Source organism: Akebia trifoliata, chromosome 3 (assembly GCF_017979445.1).
Source record: "Akebia trifoliata isolate Shusen 1 chromosome 3, ASM1797944v1, whole genome shotgun sequence".
NCBI classification, from domain to species: Eukaryota; Viridiplantae; Streptophyta; class Magnoliopsida; order Ranunculales; family Lardizabalaceae; genus Akebia; species Akebia trifoliata.
Genome location: NC_141377.1, coordinates 37,740,444 through 37,758,453, shown reverse-complemented (window position 1 = coordinate 37,758,453; position 18,010 = coordinate 37,740,444). Strand labels below are relative to the sequence as shown.

The 18,010-nt window shown below is 38.4% G+C and overlaps 2 protein-coding genes across 5 annotated transcripts; one reads left to right on the top strand and one right to left on the bottom strand.

Annotated features, from left to right (window-relative positions):
- The first annotated feature begins 546 nt into the window (after positions 1-546).
- On the top strand, positions 547-3,991 carry LOC147406752 (uncharacterized). Its single transcript, XM_086432564.1, has 2 exons — positions 547-570; positions 692-3,991. Exons 1-2 carry the CDS (start codon positions 547-549, stop codon positions 3,989-3,991), a joined length of 3,324 nt encoding a protein of 1,107 aa, XP_086288690.1.
- Positions 3,992-8,264: 4,273 nt separating this feature from the next.
- Positions 8,265-17,251, bottom strand: LOC147406751 (UBP1-associated protein 2B-like). Of its 4 annotated transcripts, none has more exons than XR_015176574.1 (3): positions 15,845-17,251; positions 14,973-15,153; positions 8,265-8,592 (listed from the first exon to the last, which is right to left on the bottom strand). XR_015176574.1 is itself a non-coding variant. In XM_086434948.1 (2 exons), exon 1 carries the CDS (start codon positions 17,102-17,104, stop codon positions 15,845-15,847), a length of 1,260 nt encoding a protein of 419 aa, XP_086291074.1. In that variant the 5' UTR covers positions 17,105-17,249; the 3' UTR covers positions 15,443-15,704. The 4 variants fall into 4 exon arrangements, 1 of the variants encoding a protein (XP_086291074.1); XR_015176576.1 differs by having other exon boundaries at positions 8,265-8,560; XR_015176575.1 differs by having other exon boundaries at positions 8,265-8,555.
- Positions 17,252-18,010: the final 759 nt, after the last annotated feature.

Here is an 18,010-nt window from a genome sequence, read left to right as displayed (position 1 = left end):
TTGCAGAGAAATATAGTAGAAAATCGCTTATGTGAACATAAAATTCGCTGGAAAACAAGAAAAATCAGAATCTGAGAATCAGAAAGAACTAAATTGTTAGATTTAGAACAAAATGAACTTGAACTCCTAATTAAATCAACAAATTCTTAAAGAAAGAAAAAATGGGAATAGAAGAAAATTGAACCTGTATTCATGTATTCATGATCTGAACGTTACGCTAGTAGATCTGATAGATTTCGGTTCTAAAATCAGCATAAAAAACCCCTTTCATCCTCAACTGTCCGATCTCGTTCGTACAGACTATAAATACGCATGATGGTACTACAGGGGGTGTTACGTGCCTAACAGTTGTGGTGATTCTATTCAGTTGGGAAGTTATAATTAGTGGGTTGCTGTAGAGTCTGCTGTAGAGAAATTAGTCAATTAGGTAGTTAGTGGGTTGTGGAGTAGAAGTTATGTAGTAGTGGGTTGCTTTGTTGCTGTAATGTGTAGTCAGTTATGTGTAGTTAATGGTTGCTGTAATGTGTAGTCAGTTATGTGTAGTTAATGGGTTGTGGTGGAAGTTATGTGGTTAGTGGATTGCTGTAGTTAGTGGGGTACATTGTGGGTAGTTGTTAATAGCAAGTGAGGGATTGAAGGGGGTATTTAATCTGCTATTATGAATGAAAACAACAAGTGATTTTTTCTCCAGATTAAATTCTGTCTAAGGAGGCAGGTTACCCTCGAAGTAACCATCTTTACTTCCAAATTTGCTGAAATTAGCAAGACACATAACATTGGTATCAGAGCGGTTGATTTTGGAATGGCAGAGGGAACGCGAAATGCCAAACTCGATGAGATGATGGGTCTCTTGAAGGAAACCACAGAGATCCACGGGAAGATGCTTAATGAACTAATGATGAAGGTTTCGAGTATGGACACAAAATTTGAGCAATTCTCGAAAGAACAAGGCAAAGAGATAGGGGAGAGCTCGAGCAGAACCGTTAACAGACTAGATGAACCTCATCAATTTGAGGTTGACAAGGGAATTCAGACTCGGACAGTACGCTTGGAATTTCCAAGGTTTACTGGGGTGGATTCGGATGGTTGGCTTTATAGGGCAGAGCAATTCTTTGTCCATCAGCAGACTCCTTCCACTCAAAGACTGCTTATAGCCTCCTTTCACATGGAAGGTAAGGCACTCCAATGGTTTCGTTGGATGGAGCGGTCAGGGGCGATTTCGACTTGGGAATCCTTTGCCTCTGCTTTGCAAATTAGGTTTGGACCTTCACCATATGAAGATCCAACGGCTATGCTGTCCAAACTGCGACAAACGTCTTCGGTGGAGCAATATCAAACACAATTTGAAGAATTGGCTAACAAGACGGAGGGTTTGAAAGAATCCTTCATGGTTAGTTGCTTCATTGGAGGGTTACGAGAGGATGTAAGACTAAGTGTTCAAATGCTTAGGCCCACATCCCTCTCTGAGGCTGTTGGGCTCGCTAGAATGCAAGAGGAAAAAGTGCTAGCTCGGCGACGACAAATCAAACCCCCAAACAACATTAACACAGTTGCTTCTTCGGGAGCTACTAACAAATCTTCCACAATTCCTCTCAAACGACTCACACCGGTGGAGATGAAGGAGCGCAGAGATCGTGGATTATGCTACAATTGCGATGAAAAATTCGCTCCTGGCCATAAATGCAAGGTTCAAAAACTTTTCCTTCTCGAAGGAAGTTGGCCGGACGAAGTAAATGAAGATAGGATGGAGGAAGGTGCGGAAATGGGAGACAACGAAGAAGGTGAGGATTCCAACAGCCAGCCCGGGATTTCCTTGCATGCCATTGCCGGTTCATATGCTCCACAAACGATGAAAGTTAGGGGAAGAGTTGGAAAAATGGAGGTAGTAGTTCTAATCGATTCAGGTAGCACTCACAATTTTTTAGATACAATGGCAGCCCACAAAGCGGGACTAAACATAAAAAAGGGTGACAAATTTGAGGTGGCGGTTGCTAATAGCGATAAAATTCCTTGTGAGGGCAGATGTATGGGTGTGGGATTAACTTTGCAAGGTGTCTCAATAGAGGTTGAGTTCTATTTGTTAAGCTTGGGTGGTTGTGAAGCGGTATTGGGAGCACAATGGCTTCAAACACTTGGCCCAATAACTTGGGATTTCTCACTTCTAACCATGGAATTTAACTATGGTGGGAAGAAATGTAAGTTAAAGGGTGAATCTGCTAAAAATATGGAGTTCTTAGATGAAGGTAACTTGCAGAAAATTAACAAGGAGGAGAAGTATAGCTTGCTTCTTCAAATTTGTTGCATGACGAAGAGTAGCCCGAATGCTCGTCCCGACACACGTATCCAAGCCATTCTTGATAAATTCAAGGATGTTTTTAGTGAGCCAACTGGGTTACCACCTCAGCGTCCGCAGGACCATAGAATTTTGCTTGAAGAAGGAACTAAGCCCATAAGCGTCAGACCCTATCGATATCCCCATTATCAAAAGGGGGAAATTGAAAAAATGGTTCGCGAGATGTTACATTCAGGCATAATACGCCCCAGCCACAGTCCATTTTCCTCGCCCGTGTTGTTAGTAAGGAAGAACGATGGTACGTGGCGTTTATGCGTGGATTACCGTGCACTAAATCAATCAATAATCAAAGACAAGTTTCCTATTCCTGTCATTGACGAGTTGCTAGATGAATTACATGGAGCGGAGGTGTTCTCTAAATTGGATCTGCGTTCAGGCTATCATCAAATCAGGGTACATCCAGATGACATACCAAAAACAGCATTCAGAACTCATGAGGGACACTATGAGTTCCTTGTAATGCCCTTCGGCCTCACAAACGCACCGTCCACCTTTCAAAGTCTCATGAATGACATATTTGGACCATACTTACGGAGGTTTGTCTTAGTATTTTTTGATGATATTCTAATTTATAGTCACTCATGGGATGAGCATTTAACGCACCTCAGCGTAGTGTTGGGGTTGTTACGTTCTCACCACCTGTTTGCCAAAGAATCTAAGTGCAGGTTTGGCTGTGAAGAAATCGACTACTTGGGTCACATAATTTCGAAGTTTGGAGTAGCGGCGGACCCTAGTAAAATATCTACTATGGTGGAGTGGCCGTTACCCTCGTCTCTAAAGTCATTAAGGGGATTTTTGGGTCTAACAGGATATTACGGAAAGTTTGTGAGAGATTATGGAAAAATTGCCAAACCTCTCACTGACATGCTAAAGAAGAACTCTTTTCATTGGACTCCGGAATCTCAAGAGGCTTTTGCAAAGCTCAAAGAAGCTGTGACAGGCCCACCTGTTTTGGCACTTCCAAATTTCAGTAAGACCTTCATCATCGAGTGTGACGCATCAGGTTCGGGTGTTGGTGCTGTGCTCATGCAAGAAGGAAGGCCTATCGCATTCTACAGCCAAGCATTGAAGGGGAAATCCTCATTTTTATCAACCTACGAAAGGGAACTACTGGCTTTGGTGATGGCAGTCAGAAAATGGAGACCTTACTTGTTCGGAAGAAGGTTTATAGTCAAAACAGATCATCAAAGCCTCAAGTACCTCTTGGAACAGCGAGTAGGGACACCTTCACAGCAACAATGGGTATCTAAGCTCATTGGGTATGACTTCGTGGTGGAGTACCGAAGTGGTCATCTCAACAAGGTTGCTGATGCTCTATCCCGTAGGAATGAAGATGGCAAGATTAAGGCTGTTTCCAGCCCTATTGCCACGTGGTTGGATGAACTACAATCTGAATATAATGGAGATTATGATATTCAAGACAAGTTGCAACAACTAAAGCGAGGATCGTTGGATCCCACTCGTTTTACGGAACATAACGGACTTCTATTTTACAAAGGTAGACTTTATCTAAGTCCTCATTCACCTTTTAAAGAAAAAATCCTGCACAAGCTACATAACAGTCCCATTGGGGGACATTCGGGATTTCACAAGACCTTACAAAGGGTGAAAGCTGATTTTTATTGGCTTGAAGGGTGATGTGAGAAAGCATGTACGAGAATGCGACATTTGCCAACGTCACAAGGCTGAAAATGTGGCACCGGCTGGTTTACTTCAGCCCTTACCTATCCCTTCTCGTATCTGGACGGATATCTCAATGGACTTCATTGAGGGCTTACCTTCATCTCATAACATGAACGTCATCATGGTGGTAGTTGACCGACTATCGAAATATGCTCATTTTATTCCTCTCTCGCATACCTATACTGCGGCAATGGTGGCTAAACTCTTCCTCGACCACATATTTAAGTTACACGGCATACCTGCATCAATTGTTAGCGATCGGGATCCGACTTTTACGAGTGCATTTTGGCAGGAATTCTTCAAGTTGCAAGGTACCGAGCTGAAAATGAGTCCAGCTTACCATCCTCAAACCGATGGCCAGACTGAGATTGTTAACAAGTGTCTTGAGAACTACTTAAGAAGCTTCTGTAGTACACGACCCAAGGAATGGTATCGATGGGTTTCCTTAGCTGAGTATTGGTATAACACCAATACACATTCAGCCATAGGTCTGACACCCTTTGAGGCAGTATATGGGGTCCACCACCCCGTTTACAATCTTATATCAAGGGTACCACTAAGGTGCAAGCTGTGGAGCAAGTTCTGAAAAACAGGGATCATCTTATACAAATCCTCAAGGAGAATCTTCAAGATGCTCAACAGAGGATGAAACAATTGGCGGATAGGCATCGAACAGAGCGCTCCTTTGAAGTAGGTGATTGGGTTTTCTTACGGCTTCAACCCTATCGCCAACAGTCCCTGGCTCTCCGAAAGGTTCTTAAATTATCGCCAAGGTACTTTGGGCCCTTCCAAATTATTCGAAAAATAGGACTGGTCGCCTATCAATTGAAGCTTCCCGAAGGAGCAAAGATTCATCCCATATTCCATGTCTCATGTTTGAAGAAAAATTTGGGAAGCAATGTCCAGGTACAGCCAGCTCTACCCATTGTAAATGATGATGGAATCTTTCAGCCTAAGCCAGACAAGATTTTGGATAGGCGTATGGTAAAAAGGGGGCGTCAAGCTGCTACTGAAGTCTTGATCAAGTGGCAAGGATTAGAAGAGGAGGATGCCACATGGGAGTCGTACTACAAGTTGTGTGAACAATTTCCTGACATAAACCTTGAGGACAAGGTTTTTTCCAAGGGGACAGGCATGTTACGTGCCTAACAGTTGTGGTGATTCTATTCAGTTGGGAAGTTATAATTAGTGGGTTGTTGTAGAGAAATTAGTCAATTAGGTAGTTAGTGGGTTGTGGAGTAGAAGTTATGTAGTAGTGGGTTGCTTTGTTGCTGTAATGTGTAGTCAGTTATGTGTAGTTAATGGTTGCTGTAATGTGTAGTCAGTTATGTGTAGTTAATGGGTTGTGGTGGAAGTTATGTGGTTAGTGGATTGCTGTAGTTAGTGGGGTACATTGTGGGTAGTTGTTAATAGCAAGTGAGGGATTGAAGGGTGTATTTAATCTGCTATTATGAATGAAAACAGCAAGTGATTTTTTCTCCAGATTAAATTCTGTCTAAGGAGGCAGGTTACCCTCGAAGTAACCATCTTTACTTCCAAATTTGCTGAAATTAGCAAGACACATAACAGGGGGTGTGTACGGTTTCAAAACTCGTTTTGATGTCTCGTCTCGTCCACGATAACGAGATAGAGTCGTCTCGGACGAGATATCCACCAGAGAAAAAAAAACATGGGATAAGAGCAAACCATGTCTTTTAAGATGACTTGTCTCGTTGGTAGAGGATACCGAGACACGTTGGAAGATTCATCCAGGAGACAAGAATTTAAAACCATGGTGCAATGGCTTGGTTCTAATTCGATTTCTGTGGTAATCGAATTAGAATAGAATCATAATTATTATATTTTTGTGTCCGATTCCGATTTTAAATTTAATAAAATCTAAATGGGAAAAGAAAAAAAAAAAAGAACAAGGATACCCACCAGTTAATGTTTTCAAGAATTGAGAAAAAAATAATTTAAAATCATTTAAAGAAAATAATATATTATCTATAAAAAAAAAGTATCAACTTAGTTATAACGTGTTCTACTAAAAATATTGTATAAAGTATAAGTAAATGAATTTTTTCAAAAATTAAAATTTATCTTTTTTAAAAATAATAAACTTTTAGAAGAAATGACACATTTTACACTCTAATGCATAATTTATATGAAAACTTGAAGAGTTTTATATCGCATGTATTAATTTTAAAATGAAAGAAAATCTTAAATAATTTTTTTATAAAAAAGACAATAAATCGATTTCAGGTTCCCATCTCATGGAATCCTCCATCTTTGACCTGATTCTAATTGATTTCAATAAAACAAGAACCAAAATTAGGGTTTTCAATTTTAGTTTGGTTCCATTTAAATGGGAACCCATTGTCATCCCTAATTACAATGCATGAATGAGTGACCTGACAATGTGGACCTAAATTATTAGGAAATGCCCCATAATGAGGATATCTCTTAGAACCATGACCTTTTATCGAAAAATGCATATGTGAAAGTCAAAGATTGAGTTGGGCCATTTCATTGATGGTGGTGAAAATGCATTTGTGTGTCCAATGATGGGAAAATGCTAGCCAAGACCTTAGTGGATCCTTCTATTTGAAGGAAGATCCAATGTGTAGGTTTTTCGCCATACTGGTGATAGTGTAGGATGCATGAATGTGGTGTTGAGATGATGGCAAATGATGTAGGAACTCACCTCATGGTAAGGGTCTCTATATGAGGATTTTGCCATTTTAATGGTGATGGGTGTCAATGAATGTGTGCTAAAAGTAAAAGATTGAACTTGGCCAAGGATAATGGGGACATCATCTTATTAGAAGAAGAGTCCCATGGTTCTCAACATTGAAATTGTGTACAGTGCATGCAAAAAACTTTACTCAGGGAAAGGAAAGCACATCTCAAGCTGTGATTATGGAAATTTTGGGTCTCCATTACTACTAGTTCAAGCTGAGTAAAGTTTTTGTAAGGATTTCTTTTGAGAATTTTACGTTCAAGTGGGATTCCTTGTGTGCCTTGTTGCCTTTTTTTTTTTTTTTTTTTTGATGGGGTGGGGGGGGGGGGGGGGGGTGTTTTCTTTTGTAGCTTGTTATTTTTATTTTTTTCTCTTTTCTTTTTTCTGTATTGCAAAACCCTTTAATCTTGTGGATTTATTGAAGTTTTATACTTAACAAAAAAGAAAAAGAAAAAATGAACATGGTAGAGGTGATGAACATGACGATCATGTTAACTAGATAAATGTCATTCCCAAGCATGGTTTTTAAATTCGGTATTGCGTCTCGTCTCGTTCAACTCCGATACCGAGTCGTCTCGAATAAGTTTTCCGATACATTTGAGACGTCTCGTGAGATAACTCAAAAAATTACACTATGAGACGTAAAACTCGATCAAAAAATGACTTTGTGAGTTGGTCTCGTTCAGCTCTGATACCGAGTTAACTCGGACGATACGTCTCGATCTCGGACGAGTTTAAAAACCATGTTCCCAAGGGAATAGAAGAGTCCATAAGTTGACATCTTGTCACATAATAAAATGTAATTCTAAGGTTTCAACCATCACTCTTTCATCTGAACCACTTTGCACATTCCATGCACAAGGTTTGAGTCCATCCTATTGGTGGCAAGAGAGGCTTTCCACATAATCAAAAGGTTTCTAATCTAAGAAAGAAAAGCAAATAAAGTGAGAGGGATAGAAGTCGAATTGCGGAATAAAAAGAGCTTAAAGGACATCTATTATAAACCCACCTTGTGCTTAAAACTTCTTTTCTTATTATTCTTATTCTTTCTTTCTTCTTTTGAGTTTTCAAAAGTATGAGAGAGAGAGAGAGACTATTTGGGGTAGGGCTGGCAATAATCTGAATTATACCCAATGTCCCCAATTCATTCAAGAAAAACATCTGATCTGAACATATTTTAATATTTTTTTATTCTTAATTTCATATAGATAAAACGTTTAATCTTTTTGATTTCCCCTCTATATTTGTAATTGAAAAGTGGGTTTTTTTTTTTTTTTAAGTTATATGATATTATATTTTTTAAATATTTTGAACATTGATAATTTGAAAATAAGGCATATATTTGGATCAGTTCAGGATTAAGGATGAAATGAAATGGATTGTATATAGTAATTGAGATTTTGGGATCCAATATATAGACCAAAAAGCCTTCAAATTGGTTCTCCGTCAGCTTCGTAGACATTCCGATGAGAACGTACATATGGGGATGTCGACCACCTCCAAAAGTAATAGGTATTCATAAATTCTTTAAAAAATCAAACTTTACTGCAAAATCAATTATTATTTTGCTATTGTGCAATGACACATTTGTAAATAAATTATGAAATTTTATTGCAAAAATCACATACATACAAAGTAGCTTCCTCCACAAGCTATGAAAAGACGATTTGATCATCCACCAAAGAATCCTGCCCGAAAATCGAATGGTTCTCCAACAAGTTGCCAATGTCCATAAGATGTCACCGCTCGGGGTGTGTTACTTTGAAGCATGTATGTCTGAGGTGCCTTCCATTCAACCTGTGCTTTGTTTAACACTAACTTCAATGAATAATGGCTGAAGAAAGCAAATGGAATCACTAATTCAGAAATATGATCTACCCTAAAATATGGTATAAGATATTTACTTTGAATCCAAATGCTAATACAGAAATGCCCTGTTTTGGTTCAACAAACTACCCTAGATCTCAGCTCATTAAACTATTTTGCAGATCTGAATTCCCAATTCATAACAGAGTTCATCTGCAAAACCAATAGCAAATGTTGACTGTTTGTCCAAAGTATGTCCAAGATAAGATGGGTAACCAATATGAGAACTCATTCTCAGAGGTTCAAATTGGATGCTCTGAAGGTAGAAAAAACTGTGATGTGGAAGGTTCACTTGAAGTGTGTCAGGGTCGAAGATAAGAGAGTTTACTTGGTTTAAAACCCATGCTAACAAGTTAAGAGAGGGGTTCTTGATGACGAAGAAATACACAAATCAGAGGATGAAGTGGGATACTGGACCTAGAGAAAATTCCCTACATTCCACACTTCTAAGTGACCAAAAATTGACTTATCACCCAGAAAAGGCACCTACCACTGAAAGTGAGATGATGAAACAAGTCTTGCCGGTACTCAAATACTACATTCCATGCCTTATACAACATGCACAGCAAGGCCCACTTGTAGGAGATCAATCACAGCACCCTAGTGAGGTGATCAAAGTCATTCATGGGCAATTGTCACAAGGGTCTGTCAAGGCCTTCTCAGACAAAAATAGTAGAGTTTAGCATCCTGACTAGGACCTTCTCGTTGTGGGTACTCAAATACCACATTCCATGCCTTATACAAAATGCACAGCAAGGCCCACTTGTAGGAGATCAATCACAGCACCCTTGTGTGGTGATCAAAATCATCCAGGGGTGATTGTCACAAGGGTCTGTCAAGGCCTTCCTGGACAAAAATAGTAGAATTTAGGATCCTGACTATGACCTCCTCATTACAAGCCTTAGTGGAAAGTGGGAACTGTGACATTTAAACCTCTAATGGATTCAAGAGCTTAGTATACATATTCTTCTCAAACTTGGAGATTGAGCCTATACAAGAAAACTCCCAACTCTTGCCCAATCACCTAGTGAAAATCACTCATCCAGTGATGGCTGGGCTGGTGACATCATGAACCGTGCCTGATGGTCAATACACCACCACGTCTAGGGAGGAGATCAACAACGCATTTGATGAAAGTTCTCCCCTCCACATATCATCAAGTGTTGCACTTCTCAACCTCTGCTCTACAAGTGGTGCGTTTCCTAACTTCCCAGTGGATGATAGAAATCATAGGAAATCGGACATTTGCCCACTAATGCTTAACAGTTGCTCTGAAGCTTGAAAAATTAATAGTTGGGAACTACAACTAGCCCAACAAAACCGAAACAGGAAGAAAGATCAACACGCATGAGCATGACTCAGAACCAAATGAGGACGATTGAGGAACACTATCCAGAGAGGTTTACTTGAAATACTGTGAAAATGTTTGGATTTAAACTGTCTCTAAGCCTGTAAGAAAAGACCATGTAAAACCAAAATCTTCCTGTTGGGGCTGGAAGATGTTGCTTAAATGTTTATTGATTCGATAGACTCATTTGAGTGGGAGGACAAAACAGAACCGGAAGGTCCTTAGAACGAATCACTTATATGCTTGGATGACATTCTGGAAATGTCAAGGCATACACTGGGAATGACGCCTAGATCCCACGTAGAATGTAGGCAGAGGTTATCCTGGGGCTTGGTCCTAAATGGCTCATGCTAAACTAGGAATCCCGCCATTATGTACTTAGGATCTGTTTAGATATAAAGTAGAAAATAGAAAGTAACTATGAAGAAAGTAACTTTGGAAAAGTATATTTTAAAAAGAAAAAGTCTGTTTGTTACTCAAAGACTTCGAACCCTTTTTGTCCGCCATTAAAGCTTTGTCTGGTACTAAAGAAGGTTTTAAAAAGAACTGTGGCACTCCTAAGACCCTCATCCTCACAGCAAACCTCAACCCAAGATATGCCTGTGCACCCCTGTTCCTAAACCACAGAAGTTTAGGACAAGAGTTTGTCTCAAAAACCTAGAGAGAGAAACACAGAATAGAGAGAGAGAGAGATCACAAAAAGCTCCCATCGCTTCCATTGATGAATAGGGCTCCGTTTGTTTCAGCCATAAAATATAGATTTATGCTGAGATGAGATTTTTGTTGGAGAATAGAGAGAGAGCTTTCTCACATTATTCTCTAACAGATCTGGTTTCTAGTCTCAACTGGGAAAGAATGAAATATGCTTTAGTTTTCTACTTTTAATAGTTGGAAGTAATTTTTTTTTTTACTTTTTAAAAAGTTCTATTTTTAACTTTTTAAAAGTATCTAGAAATTATCCAAACTAAATTTTCTTCTTTTCAACTTTTGAGAGTAAAAAAGTTACTTTTGGAAGTGTATCCAAACGGGCTTTTAACATGAAAAGAATGAATATTGCACGGTTTAAAGAGAAAGATCAACCGTGAGTTTGATAACATGTTGAGTGAGTTCAAGGTGAAAGATCCACCAATTCATACAAAATGGCAATTTTTGTTGTCACACATTTCCATATTTCACCAAAAGGTATAGAGTCCCATTAGAACATTATGATGTCTTTTCATAATCTACAGAAGGCCAAAAGGTATTGTGTCTTGTTGGAATTAGTATTCTACCAAAAGCCAAAAGGTGTTAGTGGTGTCACGCTGGAAAGTGGTAATACCTTTTCATAATCTACCAAAAGGTGCTAATGGTGTCTTGTTGGAATGATACCAAAGATGGGGTTCCTTCCAATTAAGATTTAGCCTGTACAAAGGGGTTGGTGAACATATAGCACTTATAAGATGAGAATTCTCTAGGTGTACATTGGAGAGCCTACAATAAACTCTCTCTATAATTTTAGAGCTATCATCTCTCTCTAAATTAAGAGGAAGATGAAATATTCTTCCTTGCCTAGACTATTCTTCATCTCATATTTAAGAAAATACAATGGTTCTCATCCCAGTATTTATCCCCTCGAACTTTATTGCCTTTGCCCTACTACCCCTTTTCAATAATAATCCCACAACTTTATTGTCTTTCTTCTTTTACCCCATTAACCCCTAAGAGGATGATCATGTCGTAGGCACGGGCAAACTCTAGTTATATAATGAAACACAATGGTAGATCCCACTCTCTTTATCCCCCACATAAAGAGAAGTTGGGATTTAATCTTACTATAAATCTTGATGACAACTTTTTAACCTTATTGTCTTTCCTCTTTTCTTCATTTCCAAGAATACTCTTCCAGGTGACATTGTGCTTGATTTATTACAACCTTTATCTTCCAATCGTTGTGCTTTTGGTCAAAACTTCACCTTTGTTCCATCATGTTCACCCAAAGTCTCAAAAGAAACACTCACCTACAAATTGGTTAGATTAATGCTAGAGTGACTTCAGTGGGGGACACATGGAGGACATCTTGACTTGGTGGCGCGCGCATGCCCATAGATGCGTTTTCTCCGAGATACGAGTAAAATGCATCTATTGACATGCGCGGGCCACCACGTCAAGGTGTTCCCCACTGAGGTCACTTTAACACGACTCAATTTGTTATCAACAAAGCTTTGTAGCAAGTAAATTTTTTTTTTAATTGCTGGATTCAATTAATATGGTTTGGATACACTTCAAAAAGCAACTTTTCTACTTTTAAAAGTAGAAAAAAGAAATTAGTTTGAATAACTTTATAAAGATAGTTATGAAAAGTTAAAAACAAAACTTTATATAAAAAGTGAAAAAAAAAATTATTTTCTATTATCAAAAGTAGAAAACTAAAGCCCTTCTCACACGTGTGCTTCCTAGACGAGGCAAGAAACCGAATTTGTTTAGAGAAGATGTGAGCAATGAAGAGTCTTCATGTGTGAAATCCAAAAAAAAAAAAAAACGATTGGTTGATTGATGAAGATGAACAACAGTGAAAATTTGGGAGATCAGACGCTTTGGATTTCAATTCAGCCGTGAATTCTATCTCTTGATGAAATAACATCTTCTCTTACTCATGGATTTAGGGGATTTTTTTTTTTTTTTTGGGGGGGGGGGGGGGGGGGGGGGATTTTGCCCTAATTTGGGATTGAGTTTTTTGCTTGATCCATGGACAAGCATGTGAGTAATCTCTCTCTCTCTCTCTCTCTCTCTCTCTCTCTCTCTCTCTCTCTATATATCTATATATATAGACTTGATTTTGATATTTTACAATGTGTTTAGGGTTTCTTCGATGAAGCAGCCATGTCGCCCGGACCGAACATGAGAATTAAAGATCATCGTAACAAATACAAGATCGTTGATGCAGAGGAGGGAAGAAGAAGAGAAGACAACATGGCTGAGATCCGTAGGAACAAAAGAGAAGAAAATTTTCTGAAGAAGAGAGAAAAAAAGGGACACCATCAACGATGGCAATATGGGATACATACATACAACATGATTCTCAGGATGCCACCAAAGGTGCCAATGTGGATACCTTTGGGAAAGAATGCGTGAAGGCAAAGTCATTTATGGTTCTTAGGTGGAGCTCCCTCCCAAAGGTGTCATGACTAGAAGCATCATAATTAATGTGAGCACCTTCAAGTGGAAGCTATTATAGGCAGGGTTTTGTACAACATATGGCTAATGGCATCATATTTAAGTGGGTGTCATCACCACGTATGCAAATACACCCTTCTAAAAGCACCTCCCCAAAAAGCTGTTATTGGTTTAATTCATAAGCAAACATCTCCCAAGGATAATTTTCATCTCTTTGGGCTGTCCACAAGTTCGAGTTTGGAACCATTTGCTGGTAGAAAAACAAATCTGAACAAATTAAACCAATAATGAAAGATGAGAGATTATAGCCATTTATGAAGCAACATTGACGATGATGCTCGACGTTGATGACAGAGTGCCATGTTGAATAGAAAGAACCTCATCAAAGTGGTGTGTTAGTGATGAATATCGGTTGTACAAAGTCAAACAATAACAATAGTGCTTGAGACTAAGTCTCAATGATAATGATTGTGTTTGGTTGATAAAGGTAAATCTTCAGATGAAAATCAGTAAATGATCCTGTGAGTGAGCTGCAATTGACAGTGCAACTAAGGAAATGGTATTAGTTCCCTTCCAACGATGGTAATAAAAAATGGTAGCCCCAACAACAATGGGAGATGTCGATTTCTCAACAATGGAGATGGGATAGGGTTGTATGACACTAATTATGCAAAAGGGAAAAGGAAAACAGAAAGAGTTTTGATTTTGATTTTTTTTTTTTTTTTTTTTTTGTTTGAATATTTTGAATATTTTGAATAACAAATGGGAACCAAGTCAATCAACTGGTCATGAGAAAAAATACAAGCAACATCTAGGTATGGAATGAGGCAACATTAAGGATGGGTAACAACAATGCTGCCGACTGATGGACAGTGTAACCAACAATTATAGAAATCATAGTTTGTTAAATCCTTGATGACGTAAAATTAACCACCTAAAACAGTACATCTTGTGGGGAAAAAAAGAGAGTGAAGACAGACATAGAACTAAAAATGATCTACCTAATAAAAAACAATTTGATCCAACCTTATTTGGTTGATACTAATCTAGATGTGACAGTGTTATTGTGTACACCATATTACAATGATTTACTCCAAATACTAAACAAATTTTTCTTAGTTTTTCCCTGCCTCGAAGACAAATTGACAACAAAATTGCAAATTTTTTTGGGTATATATTGTATTTTCGAGTAGGGTTTCTTATGTTTTTGCTTTGTGAGGTTCTCCTTGCGGCTGTGGACAGAGAGTCTGTAATCTTTATCGTTGATAGTGGACTTTTATCCCTCTTCTCTGTGGACGTAGGCAATTTGCCGAACCACGTAAATCTTGTGTGTTTGTTTTGTTATTTTTCTTTAATCTTGTTGCACTTCCGCACAACAAAAATAACATATACATTTATGGAAAATATGAATTGTTAAAGAATACTGGCTTAAATTGATCTGAAAAAAAAAAAGCTTGGTCTAAAAGTAAAATACATATATTTAAAGTTCCAAGAAAAATGACTAGCATGAGAGAGACAAAAAAAATCATATTCGAAAATAATCAAACTTCAAAAGGCAGATGGGAGGAAAGATGCACGCAATTAAAAGCATAGCCAGCAAACTAATAAGCAAGTAATATATTGAGACAATTTACTAGTATTTTATCATCCACAATCTGAAGTTATAACAAGGATAAGCATACCAAGAATTGAACCACAAATCAAGCATCAAAAGTTAAAAATCCTGACTCCTAATCAATACATCATAATCAACTCAACAGCATATGCACTAGCAATATAAGTGATCGTCTATTCACATTTGAGATAACATAAAGGGACAACCAAGAAAAGTAGATTGAGAGACTTACAGTGGACAGCTATAAGGGAGACGAGTTCTCCTAAATGAATCCGAACAAGGCTAAATTTCCCAAGATTGAGTCTTATAGGATAGTCACCTCATTCTTAAAGAATCCATGATTTATCATTTGGCATGTCAAGTTGACCACAGAGAGCAAGTGATGCACAGCAGGCCAGGTTGCACGATTAAGCCTAGTGCATGTTGTCAAAGTGATAGACCAAGGATAAGAACTCAAAGACCATTTGTACATTCAATTGAAGGATTACAATAAGCTTATGGTATATTGAGAAACTCAATCAACCTCGTTTTGTGGAAAATGTGTGCTCATCAAACATTTTAAACATGACGAATCTCAAAACCATTTTTCAAGAACGCAGCTGAGAATAACTCCCTTCTCTCACTTAGGGACGCTAAAACAACAAGAATCAAGTAAAGATAGTATTTGCCAAGCATTGTTGAAAATCACCTTCATTGTGCATATCCGAAACTTAATTCATGTTCAAAACTAATATAAGAAAGAAAATTACCATTATTTGTAACAAGAATTCGGCAAAGCTGCTAATAAAACACACAAAGAAAAAGTCCAAAGAAAATACATCCACAGAAAGAAAAAAAACTAAAAAGCCAAAAAAAAAAAAAAAAAAAACTTCATATTCCGACTAATCAATGCATCTCAACCCGTTCATTTGCGCCCGTGGCTCAAAAGTCTTCCTTTCTTTAAACCAACACGAATAACCACGTTCTGAATTATCAAACTCAAAACAAAGTAAACACTGATTAGCAAACAAAAAAAAATACTAGAAAAATAAACCGGAAAAAGCGAAAGATTGTACCCCCAACTTTAAAATCAAAAAAGACAAGCAGAATACAAGAAAATTGTACCTAACGTGGCATGTATCCTCCCATGGGTCCCACGCCAGAATGTGGCCTCGGTACAGGACCTTGCCCAGTCGGTCCACTCTGATACGGAGCATTAACTTGATGAACCTGTGGATTCTGATAGCTAGGGTTTCCCATTCCATAACCGGGCATTGCTGACGATGCCATTGCAGGTTGTGGGTTTAATGACGCCATAACAGCAGGAGGCACTCCAAATGCAGCTGGGTTTTGCCCAGCTGCAGCCAGTACAGCAAGAGCTGCCTGAATTGGTGCGACTCCTTGACCGTACGGCTGAAGCCCTTGCCCAAACATTGCAGGGGAAGCAGTAGTAGCTGAAGCCCCATTCGGGGCATTAAAACCCATGCCACCTGGTACATTATACCCACCACCGCCACTTGGTACATCAAACCCACTCCCCGATTGATTCACGGGAGCAGCAGAAGCCGCCGCGGCAGCCTTGAGTTTGTGGTTATCGGTAGCCTTCTGGCAATACAATTGGTGACCTTCGAAGCATTTACTCGGCTCTTCTAAAGCCTTTCTCGCTCCTTCGACCGTCTTATAAATAAACAAAGCATACCCTTTTGCCCTCCCTGTCTGCTTATCAAACCCTAATGGACCTTCTTCGATTTCTCCATATCTTGAGAAGAAAGCATGCAATCTATCTGCGAGAATCTCCGAGTGCACGTTACCCACATAAATCTTCCTCATTAGAGTATCCTGTATTGGGTTATTCGGAAGATTATTTGAAATTGAAGGAGTTACTGGACCAGCCGAGGCAAGCTGACAAGCGGTCATTCGACTCTCAATCTTCTTCTGAGGTTCTTTTAGGGCTTTTTGAGCACTTCTACGGTGCTTGAAGAGTAAAAAGCCGTAACCTTTAGATTTACCAGTAATTTTATCAGCGACAACGTTGCAGTCTTCGATCTCTCCATATTGGGAGAAGAATTCTTGAAGTTTTTCTGAGGTAGTTTCCCAACCAAGTCCATGGACGAAGAGCTTTCGATGAGCTGGATCAAGATCTGCGACTCGATGGATTTCTTCGAGGAATTTAGGATCATTCGAAGTAGCTATGCGAAGGAGATCGATTAGCTGCTCTTTGTTGAAAGGCTCAAGGAGCTTTGTGAGTTCTTCTTCCGTGTCTGACCCATCCACCAAATCGTTCTCTTCTGGCTCGGAATCGTTCTCTTCTGGTTCGGAGTCATTCTCTTCTTGATCGGAATCGGTGGATTCCTGCTCTTCATCGACCTTTCGCTTTTTCGCCATTAATGGAAAACGAGAGAAACAGAGAGAATTGCAGGGAGAACAAAAATAAAAAGGAGCGAACTTTGGGGAAGAATCATGAGATTTTAGGGTTTATGTGTACAACATTACGGCCATGGAGGAGGACCGTGGGCCGTAAATTGATCGGATCAGGATTTACTTCGGAGACCCGAACCGATCCGACAAGTATAGGATTGGTCGATTGGAGTTGGACTAGGGCTGATAATGATTTGAAATATACCTAATGTCTGAACCAATCTAATTCAAAAAAATAATGAAAAATCGGATTTTCGGATGAGATTCATATTAAAATTTTATATTCGAAGTAATTTTAGATCGAATTTGGATGTACCTTAATTCGATCCAAAAAAAAAAAAAAAAACTCATACTTTTTATTCTTAATTTCATATAAATAAATATAGATAAAACGTTGTAATCTTTTTTATTTTCTTTTATATTTTTAATTGAAAAGTAGTTTTTTTTTAATTTTATATGATTTATTTTTAACATTGATTATTTGAAAATAAAGCATGTGTTCAGATTGATTTTGGATTAAGCATGAAATGAAACGGATCAGAGCGGATATATGTTTAAAAAAATGTGGATCGATATTAGAGTGGCACTGATCCAATACCAAATCGATCCGTTGCCAATCCTAATTTGGATTGTCTTCCGTTCGAGGGTTTTTATCAGATTGGATTGGATAAATCCAATTTTGAAATAAAAAATATAAATAGTCTTCATATATAAAATAATATATAATACAATTTATATACTTTCTAACATTTAGTGGGTCGAGTCCTTTTGTGTCAGGATATGATTCATTTAGAACTAATTTGATAATTTATCAATCACTTATTCTAATCAAAATAATTGATACAAATATGAAGTTATCATATTGGAATGGAT

Bases quoted from the DNA above. Each gene is read 5' to 3' on its own strand.
- LOC147406752 (XM_086432564.1), top strand. From the start codon at position 547: ATGGGTTGTGGTGGAAGTTATGTG. The intron at 571-691 runs GTTAGTGGATTG...TTTTTTCTCCAG, and splicing joins GTTGTGGTGGAAGTTATGTG to ATTAAATTCTGTCTAAGGAG.
- LOC147406751 (XM_086434948.1), bottom strand. From the start codon at position 17,104: ATGGCGAAAAAGCGAAAGGTCGATGAAGAGCAGGAATCCACCGATTCC.